General features: G+C 39.4%; 1 protein-coding gene across 2 annotated transcripts in view; it reads right to left on the bottom strand.

Annotated features, from left to right (window-relative positions):
* LOC123767894 (hook microtubule tethering protein) overlaps window positions 1-21,710 on the bottom strand; it is a 269,532-nt gene that overhangs the window by 7,271 nt on the left and 240,551 nt on the right. The window contains exons 15-17 of one of the 2 annotated variants that reach the window (XM_045757969.2): window positions 18,775-18,846; window positions 17,413-17,540; window positions 11,076-11,133 (exon numbers count right to left, since the gene is read on the bottom strand). In XM_045757969.2, coding sequence (XP_045613925.1) covers window positions 11,115-11,133; window positions 17,413-17,540; window positions 18,775-18,846 — 219 coding nt within the window. In that variant the 3' untranslated portion in view covers window positions 11,076-11,114. The remainder of the gene's footprint in view (window positions 1-11,075; window positions 11,134-17,412; window positions 17,541-18,774; window positions 18,847-21,710) is intronic. The other variant, XM_045757968.2, reaches the window with a different exon arrangement.

Below are 21,710 nucleotides of genomic sequence, written 5' to 3'. Positions count from 1 at the left end.
CAGGCATTCCCATACCATCAAAAATTAACATTATACCATCATCACAAATTTTAAGGGAAAATGTTATACCAAAAACTATTTTTTATTTACCCTGAATGATGGTTTTGTCTTGCTTGTGTGACTATGCAAGTGATGAGGTCTAATTGGTAAAGAAAGGCAATAGGTGGTGGTGATTCATAGGGCAGAGACTGGTGGGTTGTCTTCAGTCACTGGCTACTGTAAATAGCTAATATACAGTGGTATCTCTCAAATTCATTCTGAGCAAAATTAAATACCAATTACACTTTTTCCCCATGTTTTATTGGCAAACTTTACTAACCAAAACCTACAGTTCAACCTGCAACATGGTGCATATCTACCAGAAGAGCCAGACTAAAGGGATTTCATCCCTCAACTCCATTTTATGTACTAGTTTTGATTATTTAGCTGAAGTTTCCTACTAATCATGACTCCCAAAGCTTTGTCATTCAAATTTTAGTTTCAACTTTGTCCAACTGATAACTAAATGTCTTTAAGCCTCAAAACCTTAAATTTTACAGAAGTAACCCAAATTTGACAAACTCTCATACATTTTAAAAGCCTATCTAGATTGTCTAAACAATTTTTAATTTTAATTTATTTCGCACCCCATTTTTGTATCTTTGCAAATATTATAGTTCAACCCTGTGTGTAAATCTTTTATACTGTATATATCATAAAAAATGGAGGCCCCAGGACTGAGCCCTTTCGGCACTATTTACAAAAGGTTTCCTCCTGTTGCCTTTTAAACAACCATGCCCTTATTCAACTTGAGATATGTAAGTAATTATCAAAAGAAGGCACCAAGTTGGAAAGGTATATAGCACCATCAAATGTGCAGAATAATCATAGGGTGCTAAATATCACTAAGGATGCCAATATGAGAACAGAAACGCACAAAGCGAATGATATCAAAGGTATCCGATTCACCAAGAATTCTATCGAGAGAAGTGACTGCAAGGGACAGTTGGGAAGCAAGAGAGATGTTCGTCCTGGAAGTCAGGATATTCAATAAGGATGCAATGCAGTTTGGACAATAAGGAGCAGGGCAACACTCCATTAAATGCCCGTGAGTTAAACGTGCATGGCCAATACGTAACCTCGCCAAAGCCATTTCCCACAGCCTGTTATGGTGGTAGGAGGAAGACCATGGGGATACACTACTCTTAAGAGCACGCAGTTTATTACCAGTAACAGATGGCCAACGGGCCAAGATGGAGGAATGAATAACTGGGTAAAAGTAGGAATAAGGAATACCTTTACGGGAGATGGGACAAGTGCGGATAGCTTCCTTAGTGGAAGAGTCTGCACGCTCATTTAAGGACACACCAATATGGCTAGGAACCTAGCAAAATTCCTCTGTCTTAAATCTACTGGAGATAAACAGCCAATGTTGAATCTTGACTACTGTACCACCGGATGGACTGGACGAAAGAACTCCAGAGCCATGAGGGCACTACAAGAGTCAACTACATCAACAAAGGAGGATTGACAGCGAGAAAGCAGTTGACAAAGAGCAACCAGAATAGCATAAAGTTCTGCCATGAAGATGATACTCTCCGGAGGCGTGGTCTTGAAAAACAACAGAGTAGCCTACACCGTCTGCAGACTTTAGACCCACCGGTGAAGACAGAAATGGAGCGGTGGTGTGAAGAAAAGTGTTCAATGATAAGGCGTTTCAGAACTGTAGGAGGGGGTAAAAGCTTTAGTCACGTGGGTCAAGGTTTAACAAAATTTAGGAAGGGGGACGCTCCACGGGGAGCAAGGATGGAACGACATGAGGAGAAATATTGGTAACACCAACCAAAAAAGAATCTTGTAGGAGAGACAACCATACAGAGGGAACAGGGACCACAAGAGGGGAAAAAGTCAAAGCACGACATAGACGAGAGAGAGGGTATTGTAAGGACCGCGCAAGGTAGCGAAGACAGTAGGGCTGAGGATGGTGGTCCTGAAGAGACAGGATGTCAGTTTCAACATACAGGCTTAGGGTATGAGTCGAATGAAAAGCACCAGAGTTAAGGCATAACCCAGTATGGTGCAGAGCATCAAGATGGCGAAGAGTAGAAGGAGTAGATGAGTAAGCAGCGCAACCATAATAGAGTTTAGACAGTACAAGAGAGGAATGTAAAGAGAGGAGCATGCGCCTATCCGCCCCCCCAAGAAGTATGAGACAAGACCTTAAGTAGGTTAAGGGCCTCAGAGCATTCAACTCAGAGGTAACAGATATGGGGTGACCAAGATAAACGAGTGTCAAAGATTAACCCCAGAAGCTTGGCAGAATCTTTGTACACAAGGAGATGACCATAAAGAGAAACAGGGACGAAGAATGACCTGCTTCTGGGTAAAAGTCTTAGCACAAGTTTTAGTTGTAGAGAACTTGAAGCCATGATTGGTGGCCCAAGACAACACGACATCAATTACAAGTTGAAGCCGTCATTGAAAGAAAGGCGAGTCATCACCCAGACAGCAAAGGGTAAGATCATCGACAAAGGACTAAGAAGATGCCAGAGGGACGGGAGGAAAGAAGACCACTGAGGGCAACAAGGAAAAAGAGTTGTGCTCAGAACACTACCTTGAGGTGCACCTTCGTATTGCCGAAAAGAGGCAGAAGTAGCGGTACCAAGCCTCACTCTAAAGGAACGACTAGAGAGGAAGCTTTGTAGGTGTTGATGTGCCACTGAGGGAGGGGTGTTGATGTGCCATTGGGGTAGGGTATTCATGTGACATTGGGATAGGGTATTGATGTGCCATTGTTGAAGAGTATTGATGTGCCATTGGGATAGGGTGTTGATATGCCATTGGGATAGGGTGTTTATGTGCCATTGGAGACGTGTTAATACACTATTGGGGGAGGGTGTTGATACACTATTGGGGGAGGGTGTTGATACACTATTGGGGGAGGGTGTTGATACACTATTGGGGGAGGGTGTTGATACACTATTGGGGGAGGGTGTTGATACACTATTGGGGGAGGGTGTTGATACACCATTGGGGGAGGGTGTTGATACACCATTGGGGGAGGGTGTTGATACACCATTGTGGGAGGGTGTTGATACACCATTGTGGGAGGGTGTTGATACACCATTGTGGGAAGGGTGTTGATACACCATTGAGGGAGGGTGATACACCATTGAGGGAGGGTGTTGATACACCATTGAGGGAGGGTGTTGATACACCATTGAGGGAGGGTGTTGATACACCATTGAGGGAGGGTGTTGATACACCATTGGGGGAGGGTGTTGATACACCATTGGGGGAGGGTGTTGATACACCATTGGGGGAGGGTGTTGATACACCATTGGGGGAGGGTGTTGATACACCATTGGGGGAGGGTGTTGATACACCATTGAGGGAGGGTGTTGATACACCATTGAGGGAGGGTGTTGATACACCATTGAGGGAGGGTGTTGATACACCATTGAGGGAGGGTGTTGATACACCATTGGGGGAGGGTGTTGATACACCATTGGGGGAGGGTGTTGATACACCATTGGGGGAGGGTGTTGATACACCATTGGGGGAGGGTGTTGATACACCATTGGGGGAGGGTGTTGATACACCATTGGGGGAGGTGTTGATTCACACACTGGGGACAAGTGATTGGTCATTTTCAGTGTTACTGGCTGTGTTTCATGTGGGAGATGATGGGTTGGTGGCAAACACCTTCGAGTCATCATCAGTGACAATAGCTGCTGAAGAAATCGATGGTTTGGGTCTCAGAGTTTTTGTCGAAATCTGTTGATGCAATTGAGAGAGACTTTTTAGAGGCAATTTCTAGCCTGGAGATTTTGAGGGAAATATGTTCTCAAAATACTTTTCACAGCTTTGATCATTATTTCTATGTAAATTTGCCTGTAAAGTGCAAGGCCATTTAAACACACTTTTCAGGTGTTTTGATATCTCAGCATCATTGTCTTGCTCTTCCAAAATTACCAATGCATTATCTACAAGTTTAATTTCCTCTGTCCAGTATCTTAGCTGTGAATCATTTTCCTAGAGGTGTGTCAGCACCTTTTCCTTGACACTGGTGTGACATGAGTGACAGGGAGGCTTCTAACATGGATGAAAATTTGTCTGATCAACAGAAAAATGAGGACAGTCATCAGAAGCAATGTATCAGACTGGAGAAATGTCAAGTGTAGTACCACAAGGTTCAGCTCCATGTAATAGTAATGTCCATTGTCTAAATAAACGACCTACCAGATGGAATACAAAATTACATGAACACATTTGCTGATGATGTAAGATACTAGGGAAACGATAAAGACAGGATGATTGTCCTACCCTTCAAGAAGACCTGAACAAAGTAAGTGTATCGAGAGCCACTTAGCAAATGGAATTTAGTGAATAAATGCCATGTTAAGGAATGTGGAATAAGAGAAAATAGACCATGCGCAACCTATAATTTATGTGAAAAAACTTTAAACTATTTTTATTAAGACATCTAAGGGTATTCTAGATAGAAAACTGTCACCTGAAGACCACATAAAGAACACTGCGAGAAGCCTATAATTCACTTTCAAATTTTAGAATTGCTTTTATATACATAGATAGTGAAATACTAAAGAAATTGCTCATGACCTTCGCGAGACCAAAGATGGAATATACTTCAGTTGTATGGTGCCCATATCATAAGAAGCACATCAACAAACTAGAAAAGGTGCAAAGACATGCAACTAAATAGCTTCCAGAACTCTTCTGGTAGCTTCAAGAGCTACCAGGAGAAGTTAGAGGCATTAAATATGCCAAACCTAGAAGATAGAAGAAAAAGAGGCGATATGATCACTACATTCAAAATAGTAATAGGAAACAACATAACTGATAAGGAAGAATTCTTGTGACCTGTAATTTTAAGAACAAGAGGTCACAGATTTAAGCTAACTAAACAAAGCTGCCGAAGAAATACTGTATAAAAACTTTCGCAAACAGTGTTAGATGGTTGGAATAAGTTAAGTGAGAAAGTTGAAGAGGCCAAAACCATAAGTAGTTTCAAAGCGTTATATGACAGAGTGTTTGGAAGATGAGACACCACGAGTGTAACTCATCCTGTAACTACATTTAGGTAATTACTGGTGCATTATCAACACACTTCCTCTATCAATCAGCCATTGTTAATGATATTTTCCTCGATAACGTCCAAAGAAAGCACAGCTTGTCTAGTCTCAGCACAAGAAAACTGGTGACTGAGGCAGTGTGGGTCTCCACAGATTCAAGTCACATTACCATACAACGTTTCACCAACATTTTAAAACCTACATAACTCAAACAAACCTAATCTTACCCAAAGAAACCTAATCTAACCCAACTGAACCTATCACACAGTAATCTAAGCTAATACTTCCTAACCAAACGATATACGTATAGAGTGTTGACATTCAGGAGAACAAGCTGTCGAAAATTATTGTGTGCGGTTTGACCCTACTCCACCCTTCCTTAGTGGGCTGTGCAGATGTTTTTGTACAATACTCTTCCCTGTGGCTGCCACAAGGATATTTTAGCCCGCGTTTGTAATATTGGGGATGCTGCAGTGGGTTTGGTTAGTGATTTAATGCATGAAGGGGAACTTGAGAGGATGTTAGGATGGATGACTGTTTGTATAACAAGTGCTCGTATAACAGGAACCACCTATTTTCATTACAAACTTTTACACATGCTATATGCTGTAGTGTCTCAAGGTCTCAATAGATGGAAGTATCTGAACTACACACACCCTCTTCCATCACAGAGCTTACTTTGTTCTTCAGTGATCACTCTCTCAGTAGTTTGACTCTTCTAATCATTATCCTGCCATCCATGTACTGCTACATATAATAATGTTGCTAGAATTATAACACTTGCTATTTTGCTATATTATACAGTGATACAAGCACTGCTCTTTTCCACTCCTCTGGCACATTGCTACTATTCCATAGCTAGACAATTTTCCACCCCTATAATGCAGTAAGTTCATAACATATTTAACCTGTATTTGATTCCCTCTGCAAGATAACAATGTTTGGCCACATTTTCTTTCACCTGGTGCCTCTGTTCACCTTGCAGCGCAGTAAATAGTTTCCCCGATGAGCTGTTGTGCGTTGCATTCCCCACTGGAGAATGTCAGTCATTGGCCTATGGAGACCTCAGTAGACTTAACAGGCTTGTTGGCCCAAACAATGGAAAACGATTTCTGCATATACCTACTATGATCAACAGCTGCAGCTTCCAAGAATTCAGTGTGTACAGTGATATAATCACTGTTTCCATAGATATATCAACTGTTAAATGATTATGCATTCTACTCACAGTGGCATATGAAGCTATACACCCATGTTAACTGATGATGCCAGGATACTAGGACAAATAGCGAATCAAGAAAACTGCAAACTACTTAAAAGAAGACTTTGATAAGATGTTAAAATAGTGAATAATGGTCAATGAAATTCATTGTAGAAAGGCACCTTCTAAGGAGCACAGTGAGAGCAAGGAGGATAACACTGGTTTGGTAACAATGTAATAAAGACATCCTAGAAATGACAAAATAACCAGAAAGTCATGCAATTGACAGCTTTTAGCGCCTGTAATGTGGCCAACTTGAAGCTGGCATTATATTAGATATGGAAGGTGAAATCCAAAAAAATTATGAACAAGTCACGAGACGAAAGGTAGAATATACAGCAATGTTGTGGTGTAATCACCTCAGGAAAGGCATCAACAAATTAGTAAGAATCTAGATGCATACTATTGTGTACTAGAGCTGAAAGATATACAGTTTAGAAAAATTAACAAAATTTAAGTCGACTTCTGTACGAAAGAAGAAAATGGCAGTTATTTTGACACACAACACAGGCTGGACCACAGGATATAAACTCAAACTGGCAAAGTCTTCACAAGAAATATAAGAAATAGTTTTTGACAAACGAACACTGAAGATAGCTATAGCACATTGTAGAAGAAGGGGATGTGAATAACAAATGCTCAAAAAACTAATACATGAGTAAATATAAGGAATGGGCAAAGGAAGCAAGGACAAAAATAAAAGCTAATGCAGAAGGACTATTGCCTCATATGAGGCAGCTCCTATTTACATCCAAATTCACTCATATATACTGCAAGTATAACCTACACTTGAAACAATCCAACAAGCTCACGTGTAATTACCTAAGTGTAGTTACAGGATGAGAGCTACGCTCGTGGTGTCCCGTCTTCCCAGCACTCTGTTATATAACGCTTTGAAATTACTGACGGTTTTGGCCTCCACCACCTTCTCACCTAACTTGTTCCAACCATCTACCACTCTGTTTGCAAAAGTGAATTTTCTCATATTTCTTTGGCAGCTTTGTTTAGTTAGTTTAAATCTATGACTTCTTGTTCTTTAAATTCCAGGTCTCAGGAATTCTTCCCTATCAAGTTTATTGATTCCTGTTACTATTTTGTACATAATGATCATATTGCCTGTTTTTCTTCTATCTTCTAGTTTTGGTATATTTAATGCCTCTAACCTCTTCTTGTAGCTCTTGTCCTCGAGTTCTGGGAGCCACTTAGTGGCATGTTTTTGCAACTTTTCCAGTTTGTTGATGTGCTTCTTAAAATATGGGCACCATACAACCACTGCATATTCCAGCTTTGATCTAACAAAAGTCATGAACAATTTCTTGAGTATTTTCCATCCATGTATTTAAAAGTAATTCGGAAGTTAGAAAGCGTGGCATAGGCTCCTTGCACAATGTTCTTTATGTGGTCCTCAGGTGATAGCTTTCTATCTAGTACCACCCCTAGATCTCTTTCTTTATCAGAATTCTTTAAAGATTTCTCACATAATTTATAGGTTACCTGCTTGATGGAGTTCTGGGAGTTCTTCTACTCCACAAGCCCGACCCGAGGCTAGGCTTGACTTGTGAGAGTGTGGTCTACTAAGCTGTTGCTTGCAGCAGCCCGCAGGCCCACATACCCACCACAGCCCGGTTGGTCCGGCATTCCATGGAGAAAACTATCTAGTTTTCTCTTGAAGATTCTCTTGTATGGGGTCTATGTTCTATTCCACATTCCATAACATGGCATTTATTCATATTAAATTCCATTTGCCAAGTAGTGCTCTATATACTTATTTTGTCTAGGTTTTCTTGAAGGGAATGACAATCATCTTACTTTATCTTTCCTATTATCTTAGCATCATCAGCAAACATGTTCATATAATTCTGTAATCCATCTGGTAGATTGTTTATGTAGACAATGAACATTACCAGTGTAAGAGCCGAACCCTGTGGTACTCCAGTTGTGACATTCCTCAAGTCCAATACATTGCCTCTGATTACTGTCCTCCTTTTTCTATCAGAAAATTTTTCATCCATGTTAGCTGCTTATCTGTCGCCCCTCCAATATGTTCCAGTTTCCAGAACAACCTCTTATGTGGAACTCTGTCGAAAGCCCTTTTTTTTTAGGTCCAGATAGATGCAGTCAAATCAATCATCTCTTTCCTGTAAAATCTCTGTGGCTCGATCATAGAAATTGAGTAAATTCGTCATACAGGATCTCCCAGATCGAAAACCATACTGACTGACTATATCATTTTTCTCCAGGTATTCTACCCATTTAGTTTTAATTATTTTTTCCAATATTTTGACAATTACATTTGTCAATGATACAGGCCTATAATTTAGGGGGTCTTCTCTGCTGCCACTTTTGTAGATTGGAACTATGTTAACCTTTTTCCACACATCTGCTATGATGCCTGTATACAGGGATGACTGAAAAATCAGTTGAAGTGGAATGCTGAGCTCAGTTGCACTCTCTCTCAGAACTCATGGTGAAACTCCATCTGGGCTAACTGCTTTGTTCTTACATAGCTCCTTGAGTAATTTTTCACTTCATCTCTAGACACCACTATGTGCTCTAAGCTGTCCTCTGGAATTCTTATTATGTCTGGTTCCTTGAAGATTTCATTTTGTACAAACACACACTGGAACTTTTTATTTAATGTTTCACACATTTCCTTTTCATTTTCCGTGAATCTGTTTCCCATTTTCAACCTCTTGAATATTATCCTTTACCTGCAATTTGTTGTTTATGAATTTATAGAATAGACCTGGTTCTGTTTTACATTTGTTCGCAATCACTTTTTCAAAATTTCTTTCTGCTTCTCTCCTCACTGCCGTGTAGTTGTTTCTTGCATCTTTGTATCGCTGGTATGTTTGGGGGTTTGGCCTCTTCCTATATTGATTCCATTTTTGCCTCTTTTGGTCTCTGGCCCTCTTGCAATTTCTGTTGAACCAATCCTGTTTCCTGGATTTCCCTCTCTGATTTGGTATGAATGTTTGCGTGCCTCCATCATATATTTTGCAAAATTTGGCATACATTTTATTTACTTCCTTGCCTAGCAAAAGATTTTCTAAGGGCCCCATAGTGTCCTCACTTGAAATCGAGTTTAACAACTGTTTCAATGTCTCCATTTTCTTCTCAATTATATCTCAAGTGTATGTAATGTCCAACAGGACATGATCACTCTTTCCCAAGGGAGGAAGGTACTGGATGTCAAATATCTCTTATTTCCTAGTGAATATTAGATCCAGTACCGACGGAACATTCCCTTCCCTCATTCTTGTGGCCTGCTTGACGAGTTGATACACAAATGTATCCAGAGTGAGGTTTAAAAATCTGCCTGTCCAAATGTCCTCTATTCTAGCCCCATAGGCCTCCCAGTCTATTGCTTTAAAGTTGAAGTCCCCTAGTAACAACAACTGTGATTTATCTTTATCTGCATTTACTATAATCTCTCTCATGACTTCCTTTGTCAATGTGTTGCTTGCTGGTGGGCTGTAGGCCCACCTATTACAATTATCAGTTTATCATTACTGCTAGATGAACAGGAGCATCAGGGCAAAAGAAACTCTACCCATTTGTTTCCACCTCCGCCGGGGATCGAACCCGGAACCTTAGGAGTACAAATCCTAAGTGTTGTCCACTCAGATGTCAGGCCCGGGTGGTGTCACAATCAAGGAATTTCTATGGATCATTAACCTTGGAGACTAAACCACACACCAGAAGATGAGGCGACAACAATGTTTCGGTCCATCCTGGACCATCTTCTCATGTGTGATCTAGTCGTTGCATCTTCAGCTACGTTATTGTGACTCATCATCTGCATCACTGATGTTCAATATGTTCAGAGGTTCACTGAAGATAGAATTGTACTGAAGCCTCTGTATTTCACTCATTTCTTACACTACACTACACACAGAAATCACAATTGCGTGATGCATCAAATGAACAAATCCACAAGGGCCGTGACGAGGATTCGAACCTGCGTCCAAGAGCATCCCAGACGCTGCCTTAATCGACTGAGCTACGACATGGTAAAAGGAGTTGAAACCGAAGTTCTACTGAACTTACTGGATCGTGCAGCCTCTCCGAGGCACAAACCAGGCTTTTACACAACTCCCCCCTGCACTCGAGCTATGTCAATAGGCCGTTGTCCCTCTTCGCCCTTACTTCATTACACTCATTGGCTTGATTTTCAATGGTCCATTCTTCTCCCTAATCTTTGTTTGACATACCTGACAACATCCTTAAATATGTCTTTACCTACTGTCCTATATGAATTTCATAATTTATTTTAGTTTTCTTATTTGTTTTTTAGTTTTTGCTAGCTTTGCATTTGTTGTTCAAGACAGGCTGCACCATTATTTGCAGGCGATGAGTCACAATAACGTGGCTAAGTAAGTTGACCAGACCACACACTAGAAGGTGAAGGGACGACGACGTTTCAGTCCGTCCTGTACCATTCTCAAGTCGATTGTGACTTGACAATCGACTTGAGAATGGTCCAGGACGGACCGAAACGTCATCGTCCCTTCACCTTCTAGTGTGTGGTCTGCACCATTATTTATTTATGTATACAGAAGCTTTTTCTCAAATAAGGTTTTTTCTCACATGGATAACCATTTTGGACCACTGTTATTAAAGCTAATTTATTTATATGGTATACCATATCATACATGTATACATACAGTGCAAGCATTCTCATGCACATACATATAAACATATGGATCAAGCAAGGTTGCCAAGCACAGGTTACTAACCATGCAGGGGATGAGGCAGAAACCACACAATCGATGCCGCTAATAGTCATAAAATTCACTGAAACATTCACAAAAACAGGGGTTAACATCATGATATACACTATACAGTAGCTTAATACACATGAATAAATATCTATGATTTATTATACCTGTACTCTATTATTACATTGAAAATCTCTACACAAACAACTGCTTCAAAAACTTTTAAATTAGAACTAATATATTATTTCTGCACAAATAAGCAAATCAACAAAATATCTGCTATGCAATATGTATATAGTGGAGTCTTCTCTCCTATAATAAGGTTTGCTAGTCATAGATCTGAACACTGAAAAGCCCCCTAATGAACACAGGTGAATTTGTGAATTGAACGAGATTCTTAAATAATCAGAACAGCCGATTCCTACTGTATGATGCCTTACATTGCACATTCCTACTGTATGATGCCTTACATTGCACATTCCTACTGTATGATGCCTTACATTGCACATTCCTACTGTATGATGCCTTACATTGCACATTCCTACTGTATGATACCTTACATTGCACATTCCTATTGTATGATGCCTTACATTGCACATTCCTATTGTATGATGCCTTACATTGCACATTCCTATTGTATGATGCCTTACATTGCAAATTCCTACTGTATGATGCCTTACAATGCACATTCCTATTGTATGATGCCTTACATTGCAAATTCCTACTGTCTGATGCCTTACATTGTAGAGTGTTAAGATATTGCTGATCATTCCTTTTGACATGCATAAGCTTAAAATACTTTATGAATATACTGTATTAGTAACTATTAAATAACTTCAAAAAATGCACTGCTCTAATTTGGCTGTAATTATCCAAACCTGACTTGTGTTTGATATAACACAATATTACTGTTAAAATTCAATGTAATTCACTTTGAAGCAGTTATTTAGCTGCTGCATGATATTTAATGACAAGCTGATGTAATAAATCATGAGTTGAATGAAATGAAATGCCCTTTTCTGGTGGGCCACTCAAAGACTCTTCATATCTAAAGCATTGGGGCTGCCAAGAATTTGGAAATTACACTGAACCTCTGAGACCACCTGCACCCTCTGGAAGTCAGGGACCAGAATCTCGTTCTCTTTATTAGGCGAAGGGGAGCTGGGGGATCTGAAAGCCACCCGAAATCTCCCAAGAAAACATACCAGAAAATATATGCAACTCAAAACATCCTGCAATGCAGCTGAAGCCTGATAAGCCACTGGCCAACAAAATAGCTCAACTAGCACACAAGCCCAATGCCAGCAAACAGTAAATAGACTTCTAAGCTCAACAGGCCGAATGATGGAGGCAGCAACATTACTATTGGAGTCCAAGAACATCGCATTGTACTCAGAAAAGTTGCACTCAGCAGTGTTAGGAATGGAGGCAAACAATGCAGTCATAACAGCTGCTCAAACACATGGAATTGAAAAAAAAAATTTGGTGTGAGAGATACAGGTCACCTGGACCATCAAGAGATAAGCAGGTAGGCTAGGAGCAGAGAAAGCATCTTGAATGAAGAAACACCGACCCCTAATCTAAACCACCTGGCAAGGGAGGGCATATGTAACCACAACCACTTGCATGACCCAAACATACCCTCAACTAAAGAGCAGGGTCTGACCACACACAAGACAAAGCCAGACATACTAGCCACACAAACACACAGCTTCCCATCAACAGGCTTTGCAGTGGGTGAGCAAACCCCTACACTACCTAGAGTGAGATGACTCAAGAGGAATCAACTCAAAGAGGAGGAAACTCTATTCCCACAGATAACATAATACTGGTGGGGTGAGAGAGATGCAAGCATGCCACAAGGAAAGATAACTCCCATATCACAGCTGGAGCAAAATGTAAACACAGGGCATACACAGGGGGAAGGTGACACAAAACAACTGTAAAGCAGCAAATGAAACAAAAGCAAAGCAATGGAATGAAATGTTCCAAGGATAGCTAACACCATTCATCTGGAAACGTGAAGCTGAATGTAGGCCCACCTGAGTATATGAGGTGGGTGGCTGACGGGGACCACAGGTGACCTAACCTGCCATCGAATGGTGATCGGGGTGCATCACAGCTGGGGTATATACCCAGCAGCAATGATCATTTGCCTTGTTTTCCTCGGAGGAAAATAATTTCTCCAAACAGTTGTATTAACCCTCGATATATAGGATTTGATTTAGACTTGTGTGAAATTTTTTTTTTCCAAATCCATTAATTTGGATGAAAAATGTAAGGGAAAGTGGAAATAATCCTAATATTTTTATTGTGGCTGTGTTCGAGCACTAGACAAGTTCTGCACGTGGACGCCCACCTCACCTGTCAGTAAATAGCTAAGTAGTTACAGGATAAAATCTATGCTCATGGTGTCCCATCTTCCCAGTGCCCTTTATCATATGACACTTTGAAACTTGAAGGTTTTGGCTTCCACCACCTTATCATTTAATTTGATCCAATCATCTACCACTCTGTTTACAAAAGTGTACTTTACTTAATGTGTTTTTAGCAGTTTTGTTTACATAGTTTGAATCTATGACCTCTTGTTCTTAAAGTTGAAGTTTTCAAGAATTCTTCTTTGTAAATTTTGGTGATTTCTGTTACTGTTTTGTATGTTGTGATCATATCACCTCTTTTACTTCTATTTTCTAGCTTTGGTATATTTAGCACCTCTGGTGTCTCCTCATAGCAGTTGTTTCTCAGTTACAGCAGCCATTTAGATGCGCGTCTTTGCACTTTTTCCACTTTACTGATGAGCTTCTCGAGATATGTCACTATACAACTGCTGCATATTTCAACTTTGTTCTTACAGAGGACATGAACAATTTCTTTAATATTTTGCCATTCATGTACAGTATTTAAGAATGATTCTAAAGTTGGAAAGCATAGAATAAATTCCTTGTGCAATGTTCTTTATGTGGTCCTAAGGTGACAGTTTTCTATCCTGAACCGCCCCCTAGATTTCCTCCTTTATCAGAATTCTTTAAAGCTTTTCATATATTTTGCAGGTTGTGTGTGACCTTGAGGTTATCTTGAGGTTATCTTGAGGTTATCTTGAGTTGATTTCGGGGCTTTAGTGTCCCCGCGGCCCATTCCTTGACCAGGCCTCCACCCCCAGGAAGCAGCCCGTGACAGCTGACTAACACCCAGGTACCTATTTACTGCTAGGTAACAGGGGTATTCAGGGTGAAAGAAACTTTGCCCATTTGTTTCTGCCTCGTGCGGGAATCGAACCCGCGCCACAGAATTACGAGTCCTGCGCGCTATCCACCAGGCTACGAGGCCCCCCTATTTTCTCCTTTTCCACATTCCATAACATGGCATTTATTTGCATTAAATTTCATTTGTTAAGTGTTGCTCTATACTTATTTTGTCCAGGTCTTCATGAAGGGCATGACAATCAGCAAACATGTTCATATTTTTTTGTATTCCTTCTGACAGATCCTTTATGCAGTCAATGAACATTATTGGTGCTAAAAATGAACCCTGTGGTACTCCATTTATAACATTTCTCCAGTCTGATACATAGCCTCCAGTTACTGTCCTCATTTTTCTATCTTCTGATAAAAAACTGAATGGTTTTTGATCAGGACGATTTCTGTGCACTCTAAAATGCAATGTACTCAAAAACCATACTCTATTATATAATTTCTCTCCAGGTGATTTGTCTATTTAGTTTCAATTATTTTGTATAGTGTTTTGACTACCATGTTTGTCAATGATACAGGTCTAATTAAACCCTTGAAATGTGTGTCAAACAGAGACGATCACAGAACATCCAACCCTACTGCGCATCAATGAGATTAAAGATTTAAAATAATATTGAAAAAGTCTTGCACATACACCGGGCTCACATTTGGTCCCTCGGGCCTCCAGTAAACAGACACCATCTTGGGGAAAACAAATTGTAGGCAACAAATTGGCTGTGAGGACCTCATTATTGAGATGGCGACTGAGGCAGCACATATTGCAGCAACTCAACAGCACTGCTGAGCAGCTTGTGCCCATAGCATCACTTAATTATGAAGAAATAAATAAATAACTTCAAATATTTTGCAATGATAGTATCATAGAAGATCCTGTGATGAAGACCATGTATATAAGGTTCAGATATGAACACAACGCTGGTTATGATGGTCACAGTGCAAGGCAGACATTCACAGCACACAGCTGTAGTTTTGTGCATCTATGCCTCATGAAATGAGTAGCCCCTTTCAAATTTGACATCATTTAAAATATTATCTTCAAATTCCACTCTGTTATAACAACAATCAATAGCATCTTCAGGTGTATTTATCACTAAGCTCTGTGTTTTTGACCTCACTCCATCTATGTTAGTATATACAATTTTCAAACACGATGTTCCTACACCCTTTGACCTTCACTTTCTCTTCCTCTAAAGATTTTGTTGGTTTGTTTTAATGTACTATTTCACAGGCTTCCCTACCCATATCATCTTGCGGAAAAAAAATTCTTCTTCATTCCTACCTCATTTAGAATTTTACTTCCTTAGGGTTTAGTTTTAGGTTTTCTCTGTCTTCCCTTGAAAGATCTCGTCTTAATGACTACAGATAGTTGAAAACAAGTGAGAAAGGAGTGAATACCAAAACCATCAGTAGTTTCAAAACATCACACGAGAGAGAGAGTATTGGGAAGTTAGGACATCTCGCATCATAATACTAGCAAAAGAACCAACATTTGGAACTGGCTGAGGGTAGGGGCCGGGCTGCCTAGAAGTAGAGATTGGTACTAACGAGTTCTTATCTAGTTTGAGTGAATCCCTTGTTGTAAATGAATAGATTTTGAGGCTTTATTTTCTGTGATTTATCCAGCTGTCTGTAAAGCTTTGCATACTTTCTGGATGCCTTCCAGTGTGGTGGTGAATTGTCACTCATTCCCTATGCCTTTCAGAGGGGCCGAGGTTTTGGCTCTGGTCTTAGGTAGGCCAAACAGAACTTTCACGACTGATGTAACTCATTAGCTTAGAGCAATCTCTGCAAGATAACTTCAGAAAGTCACAGGGGGCTCCACAAGAAGAAAACAAAGCAATGGTATTTTGCAAAACAGAGGTCCTAGAGATAGTCAAAACCATGTTCTGAATCAGGAAGGAGTAGAGCAGGTCCCAACAGTGAGGCTCGATTTGTACAACTCCAGGCATGCAAGTGGCCTGGTTCACCATCTGATTTTAGCCAAACGTATGAAGGTTAAGGTGTGAAGGTAATGATCCATTTCCTTCTTTGCCCCCCAGAGCTCAAGCTCTATCAAGCAGTCACTTATTTGGTTCTGCTTAAGCTTTCTGGTCGGTTTTCTAAGTTTTGGGTCAATTTATGATCAAGATCCCACCTTGCCTTGTGAAGTGCCAGAACCTCGTCCTGTGCATCAGAGGCCCGGAGCTATTCTGTAGGTTTATCTATACCAGTGCTAAGGTTCCAGGGAGCTACTGAGGGGGGGATGTCCTCCCAGAATATTAAATAGAAATCTGTTTAAGAGCTTAGTTAGATGATAAAAATCTAAATCTGTAAATACAATTACTAATGTTATATTATAGCATTGAAAATATATAGTGAGCGAGTTCACAAAGTTCACACAGATTCAGGCCATGCATGATAACTTATAACTGCAAATACTTGGATCATTATTAAAAAGCAAGCGTATATAACTGGGGGAACTGGGATTGTGTGTGTTTTGCTATGCAAAATAATTTAATCTTAAAAGCACTACTGAGAATTAATTTGATGAAACTTAATACAGTATATGACATTACTCAAGGCAACTTAATAAGTGCATTCAAAATATTGACGAAAAAGCGATATCACCAATACACGTGTAACATACTGTATATGTATTTTATGAACTCTCGCAAACTTCACAGAATGTTGATTATACATACAGCATATAGTGAATTTTATACATTAATATGTAAGAGTAGACCTCACCTTTCCTCATTCAAGCTTCTTAAACTGATTAAGATAACTGAATTAGTCAAAACTAATTATTTTAGTTAACTCCTTAGTCAAATTTTATAATTTATATAATAACTAAGTAAAAACTCTTGTAAAAGACATCACCAGCTTCCATATTTTTAACACGTGTGTATGTACAGTATACTGCATCCTAAATGCATTCTACCTATACATACAATGCAGGGCATTATTAGTTACTTGAGTTACACTACAACTTTTGCATTTTTACAAGGACTTGTGCCTCACGCACTTCTCCTTAAAACACTACATTTGTATTGCCTAATATCTTCTGCTATGCTCCACTAAATTTGCACATTTAATTTTTTATTTAGCAAGTAAATATGTCCAACCTGTTGGCCAAATTGCTGCCCATTGGTACACGTCGGGTGGATGCCTGTCTCTGGCGGGATAAGAAGGAGTGACCCTGGTCCATGGTTGACAAGCGCTGGCTGATCATCTGCCGGTGCATTTGCATGCCCTGAAAATTAATATGAATGAAATAATTGTTTCAATTATCATTAGGAAAAAGAAGTAAATTTGTAAATGCTGTACTGTATATCAGACACCATATTTTTTAAATTAAAAAAACAGATAACTACATTTTTTCAAGATCCAGTAATGTCAACTCTCTCTCTCACCTAATATGTCCCATTTTTACAGTCTAGCATTCCGTTAAAAATGCAATGTACAGAACAATATTAGTAAAACTTAAAGCACGATCACAGTTTTTCTATGCATTGGCCTCGATGGGTTAGTTGGGTTACCAGACTTTTTATGTTTCTTGTTAGGCAAAATAGCTGCATTTTTTATAGTTGTAAATTGAGAGAACAGGCTGGTGCATTAGCCAGAGCTATCAGTATATGTTATTGAAGACTAAAGTAACTTATTTTCAACAGAGAAGAATGAAGAACCCTAAATAATTAAGTAAACTAAATCCCTTTGCAGTTCTCTAACAAAATTAACGAGCATGGAACAAACTGCCTAAAAAATTTGGCTTCACCTTAGCAATCTGGAGTAAGTTTTCAATAATACTTGTACTGTATTTTCAAATTGCCGAGGAAAAAATTTGTCTTGAAAAGCTCAAAATAAATTTACAACCTATCAAATAATTATTCACTATATTAATTATGTTCTACGAGTGGCCTTAATATAAAATAGTAAATTTACCTGAACTAATTTGAGGAACCCATCTAAGACCAAAACTTATGTATTGAATGTAATAAGGCCTATTCTGATGGGGCTCTTAGCGCCTCTCCAATTTAAGAGTAATGCAATGGCAGGAGCAACAAATCTTAAAGATTTTTTATATAAATTAGACTTGGTATCTCAAAAAGGTTACTTGATTTACATTTAAGGAGAGGATTATATCATTGACTCCTGTGGAGTTTGTTGGGGATAAGTACACACACTCAGGACAGCTACCAGAGAGGTAGTACAGTACTGTAATTCCATTAGTTTGGAAATCAGGGATTTCATTTTCATAGGATATACCAACAGAGAAGAAACTATTGAATTGAGTAGCAGTGTACACTGGGAGGTTGTCAGGAATTAATAGCTGTGTAGCCCAGAGATTGAGGGTTAATGGAGGGAGAGCTCTCAGGAGAGAGAGTAAAGCATCATGATTATACATTACATAAATGAGAGACAACAAATGAAAAATTTACAAAATAATTATTAATTCCTATACATATTTTCAAGGTTTTATAACTTACAAAATTATAGAAGGCTGTGGTGATAAGTTTTTCTTCCATGTCACGGATCATCTTTGTTTTTTCTGACTCTCGCTGAAATATGACAACATACTGTATTTAAGAAACCCAAGCGCACAACATACATCAATAGATAAACAATTTAATGTCACACATAGAAGCTAATGAGTGCTATTATTCTTTCCAACTAAAAAACAAAAATTTGCATTTTTTTTATACAATATTAAAATACAGTACTGTATTTACAACAGGTTCCAGGTTTTTGTGCTAGGATCTATTGCCATACACATTTTATCTTACCAATGCCCTTTGAAATTTGTTAAGGATCTTGTGGAAAAACAGGATGCATTTGAGAACAAGAATTTTTAAATCTTTAACGTTGAATGACACACGTATCGTACAGTGACGTAAAATAGAATTTCTTATTGACAATACATTGTGAAAAATGCACGGTAAACTAAATTGGCTTGTACAGAAATATGTGTGAAAGCTTTTTCACTTAAAAGTTAGTATAAATGTACAAGGCTGTGTGACTGCCTGGCTGACCGATTGTTCTATGCCTCATGTAATGACTCCCATCCCATTTGTTTATTGTTATTTACAGTATCTGAACTTTCTGGGAAAGTTCTCTGGTTGTTCCCTGAAGCTGTCTCACAGAGATTCCTCCATTCTAATGGGTTACATCAAATGCAGGAGTTCTATTTGGCCTACCAGCAAGCCAGGGAGTAAGAGGTTCCCTTACAGAGGTTCCCTGCACCTCTGTAAGGGAGAGCCAGAACCTGGCTCTCCCTTACAGAGGTGCAGGGAACGAGTAACAATTCTCTACCCAAAATGGGAAAGCATCCAGAGAGTCAGTAAAGTTTTACAGGCAACTGGAGTGTTCACAAAAAACAAAGTCTTGAAACTGCCAAACTACTCCACAAATGACTCTCATAATATGAAGACGAGACAGAAAATTCAGGAAAGGCAGAGGCGTTGCTGTACTGGTGAAAGAACACCTGAAGGTAAAGGAATTAATGACTGCCAACCCACAAGAAGTGGACATAATGGCACTGGAGTTTTGTAATCAGGATGATAAATTGGTAATCATGAATGCCTACAGTCCACCGGTATGCAACACAGACAAAGGAGAAGCTGGACAACAAATAAGAAGGCCTCGTAACAATCACGAGAAATATTATTGTAAGAGTGGATCAAGATTGATCATGAATGTTGGTACTCGGTGACTTCTTGAAATCCATAGACTGGAAGGCCTATGAAGCAAGACTAGAGGACTTTTGGACCTGTAGATTTGTAAGCCTCAAAAAAAAAAAAAGTGAGAAAGGAATATAGTAGTGGACACATGTAAAGCAGAACCAAGCCTATTCTATTAATTCATTAAAAGCAAATTGCAAGTAAAGGATAAAATTCAGAAGTTGAAAATGGGAGAGAGATTCACAGAAAATGAAAAGGATATGTGTGAACATTAAACAAACGGTTCCAAAGAGTTTTTAGCAAAACAAATTTTTTGTCAACCAGACACAATAAGAATTACAACTTCACAAAAGAACTCAAGAAGCTAAGTAGGAACAAAGCAGTTGCCCCACATGGAGTTTCACTATGGGTTCTGGGAGAATGCACATGCGAGATCAGCATTTCCTTGAAATTGAGTTTTCAGTTAACTCTGTGTACAGGAGTCCTAGCAGATATATGGAAAAAGGGTAACAGCTCCAATCTACAAAATTGGCAGCAGGAAAGACCCTCTTAATTATAGACCTGTATCTCTGACAAGTATAGTACTGTAGTTCAAATATTGGAAAAATTATTAAAACCAAATGGGTAGAACACATGGAAAAAAATGATAACAACAGACAGTATGGTTTTCAATCTGGAAGAGCGTGTGGAACAAATCTACTTAGTTTCTATGATAAAGTCAGAGATTTTACAGGAAAGAGATGGTTGGGTTTGACTGCATTTATCTGTACCTAAAAATGTTTTTTGAGTCCCACAAAAGTGGCTGTCCTGGAAACTGGAACATACTGGAGGAGGGACAGGAAGGCTTATAACATAGATGGAAAATTTTCTGACAGAGAAAAGAGGGCAGTAATCAGAGGCAATGTGTTGGATTGGAGAAATGTTATGAGTGCAGTACCACAGCCCCATCATGGAGCCCCCACGTAAAGGAACACATTAGGAAACTGATAAAGGTTAAACAATTTGCGATGAGGCTAGACCCGGAGTTGCATGGATATGAAGAGGGACATGCATATGAAGAGGGATTGAAGGAACTGAACCTGTTAGAAAAAAGAAGGTAGTGGGGAGATATGATAGCAGCATACAAAATACTTAGGGGGATTAACAGAGTGGAAATAAAAGAAATGTTCAGACAGAATACCAACAGAACAAGGGGACATGGGTGGAAGCTGGAAACTCAGATGAGTAATAGAGATGCTAGAAAGTTTTCTTTTAGCATGAGAGTAGTGGGGAAATGGAATGAAATAAAGGAGCACATTGTGGAAAAAAACACTATTCACAGCTTTAAAACTAGGTATAAGAGAAGGAGGACAGGAGTCATTGCTTTAACCACTTAACTGCGCCAACCGAGTATTCTCGGTCGGCGGGAAACTGCGCCAACTGAGAAAACTCTGATTTTTCGGTACCAATTCTAAATGTGTACAAGGTTGGTTGTGTACGAAATGGACTTTTTAGGACCTCCAGTGAGAGGCAGCCATCTTGGAAAAAATTCCCAGAATGCCCTAGGGCTGCTGGCTGGGTTAGTACTGAATGAGCAACCATGGGTGGCGCAAGCGCCTCTAGCTCCCAAACACCTGTCCGACACGGTGTTGAAAGATAACGCTCTGTCGGTGAAATTCAAACCCTATTGTTTCAAGAACATAAGGGTCATAATATTGGTGAAGCTAGGCGCAAAAAGGACCTAACACAAAGGTCGGATGAAAGTG

Source organism: Procambarus clarkii, chromosome 58 (assembly GCF_040958095.1).
Source record: "Procambarus clarkii isolate CNS0578487 chromosome 58, FALCON_Pclarkii_2.0, whole genome shotgun sequence".
Lineage (NCBI taxonomy): Eukaryota > Metazoa > Arthropoda > Malacostraca > Decapoda > Cambaridae > Procambarus > Procambarus clarkii.
The sequence above is the reverse complement of the archived record's forward strand: the minus strand, read 5'-3'. Positions and strand labels throughout refer to the sequence as shown.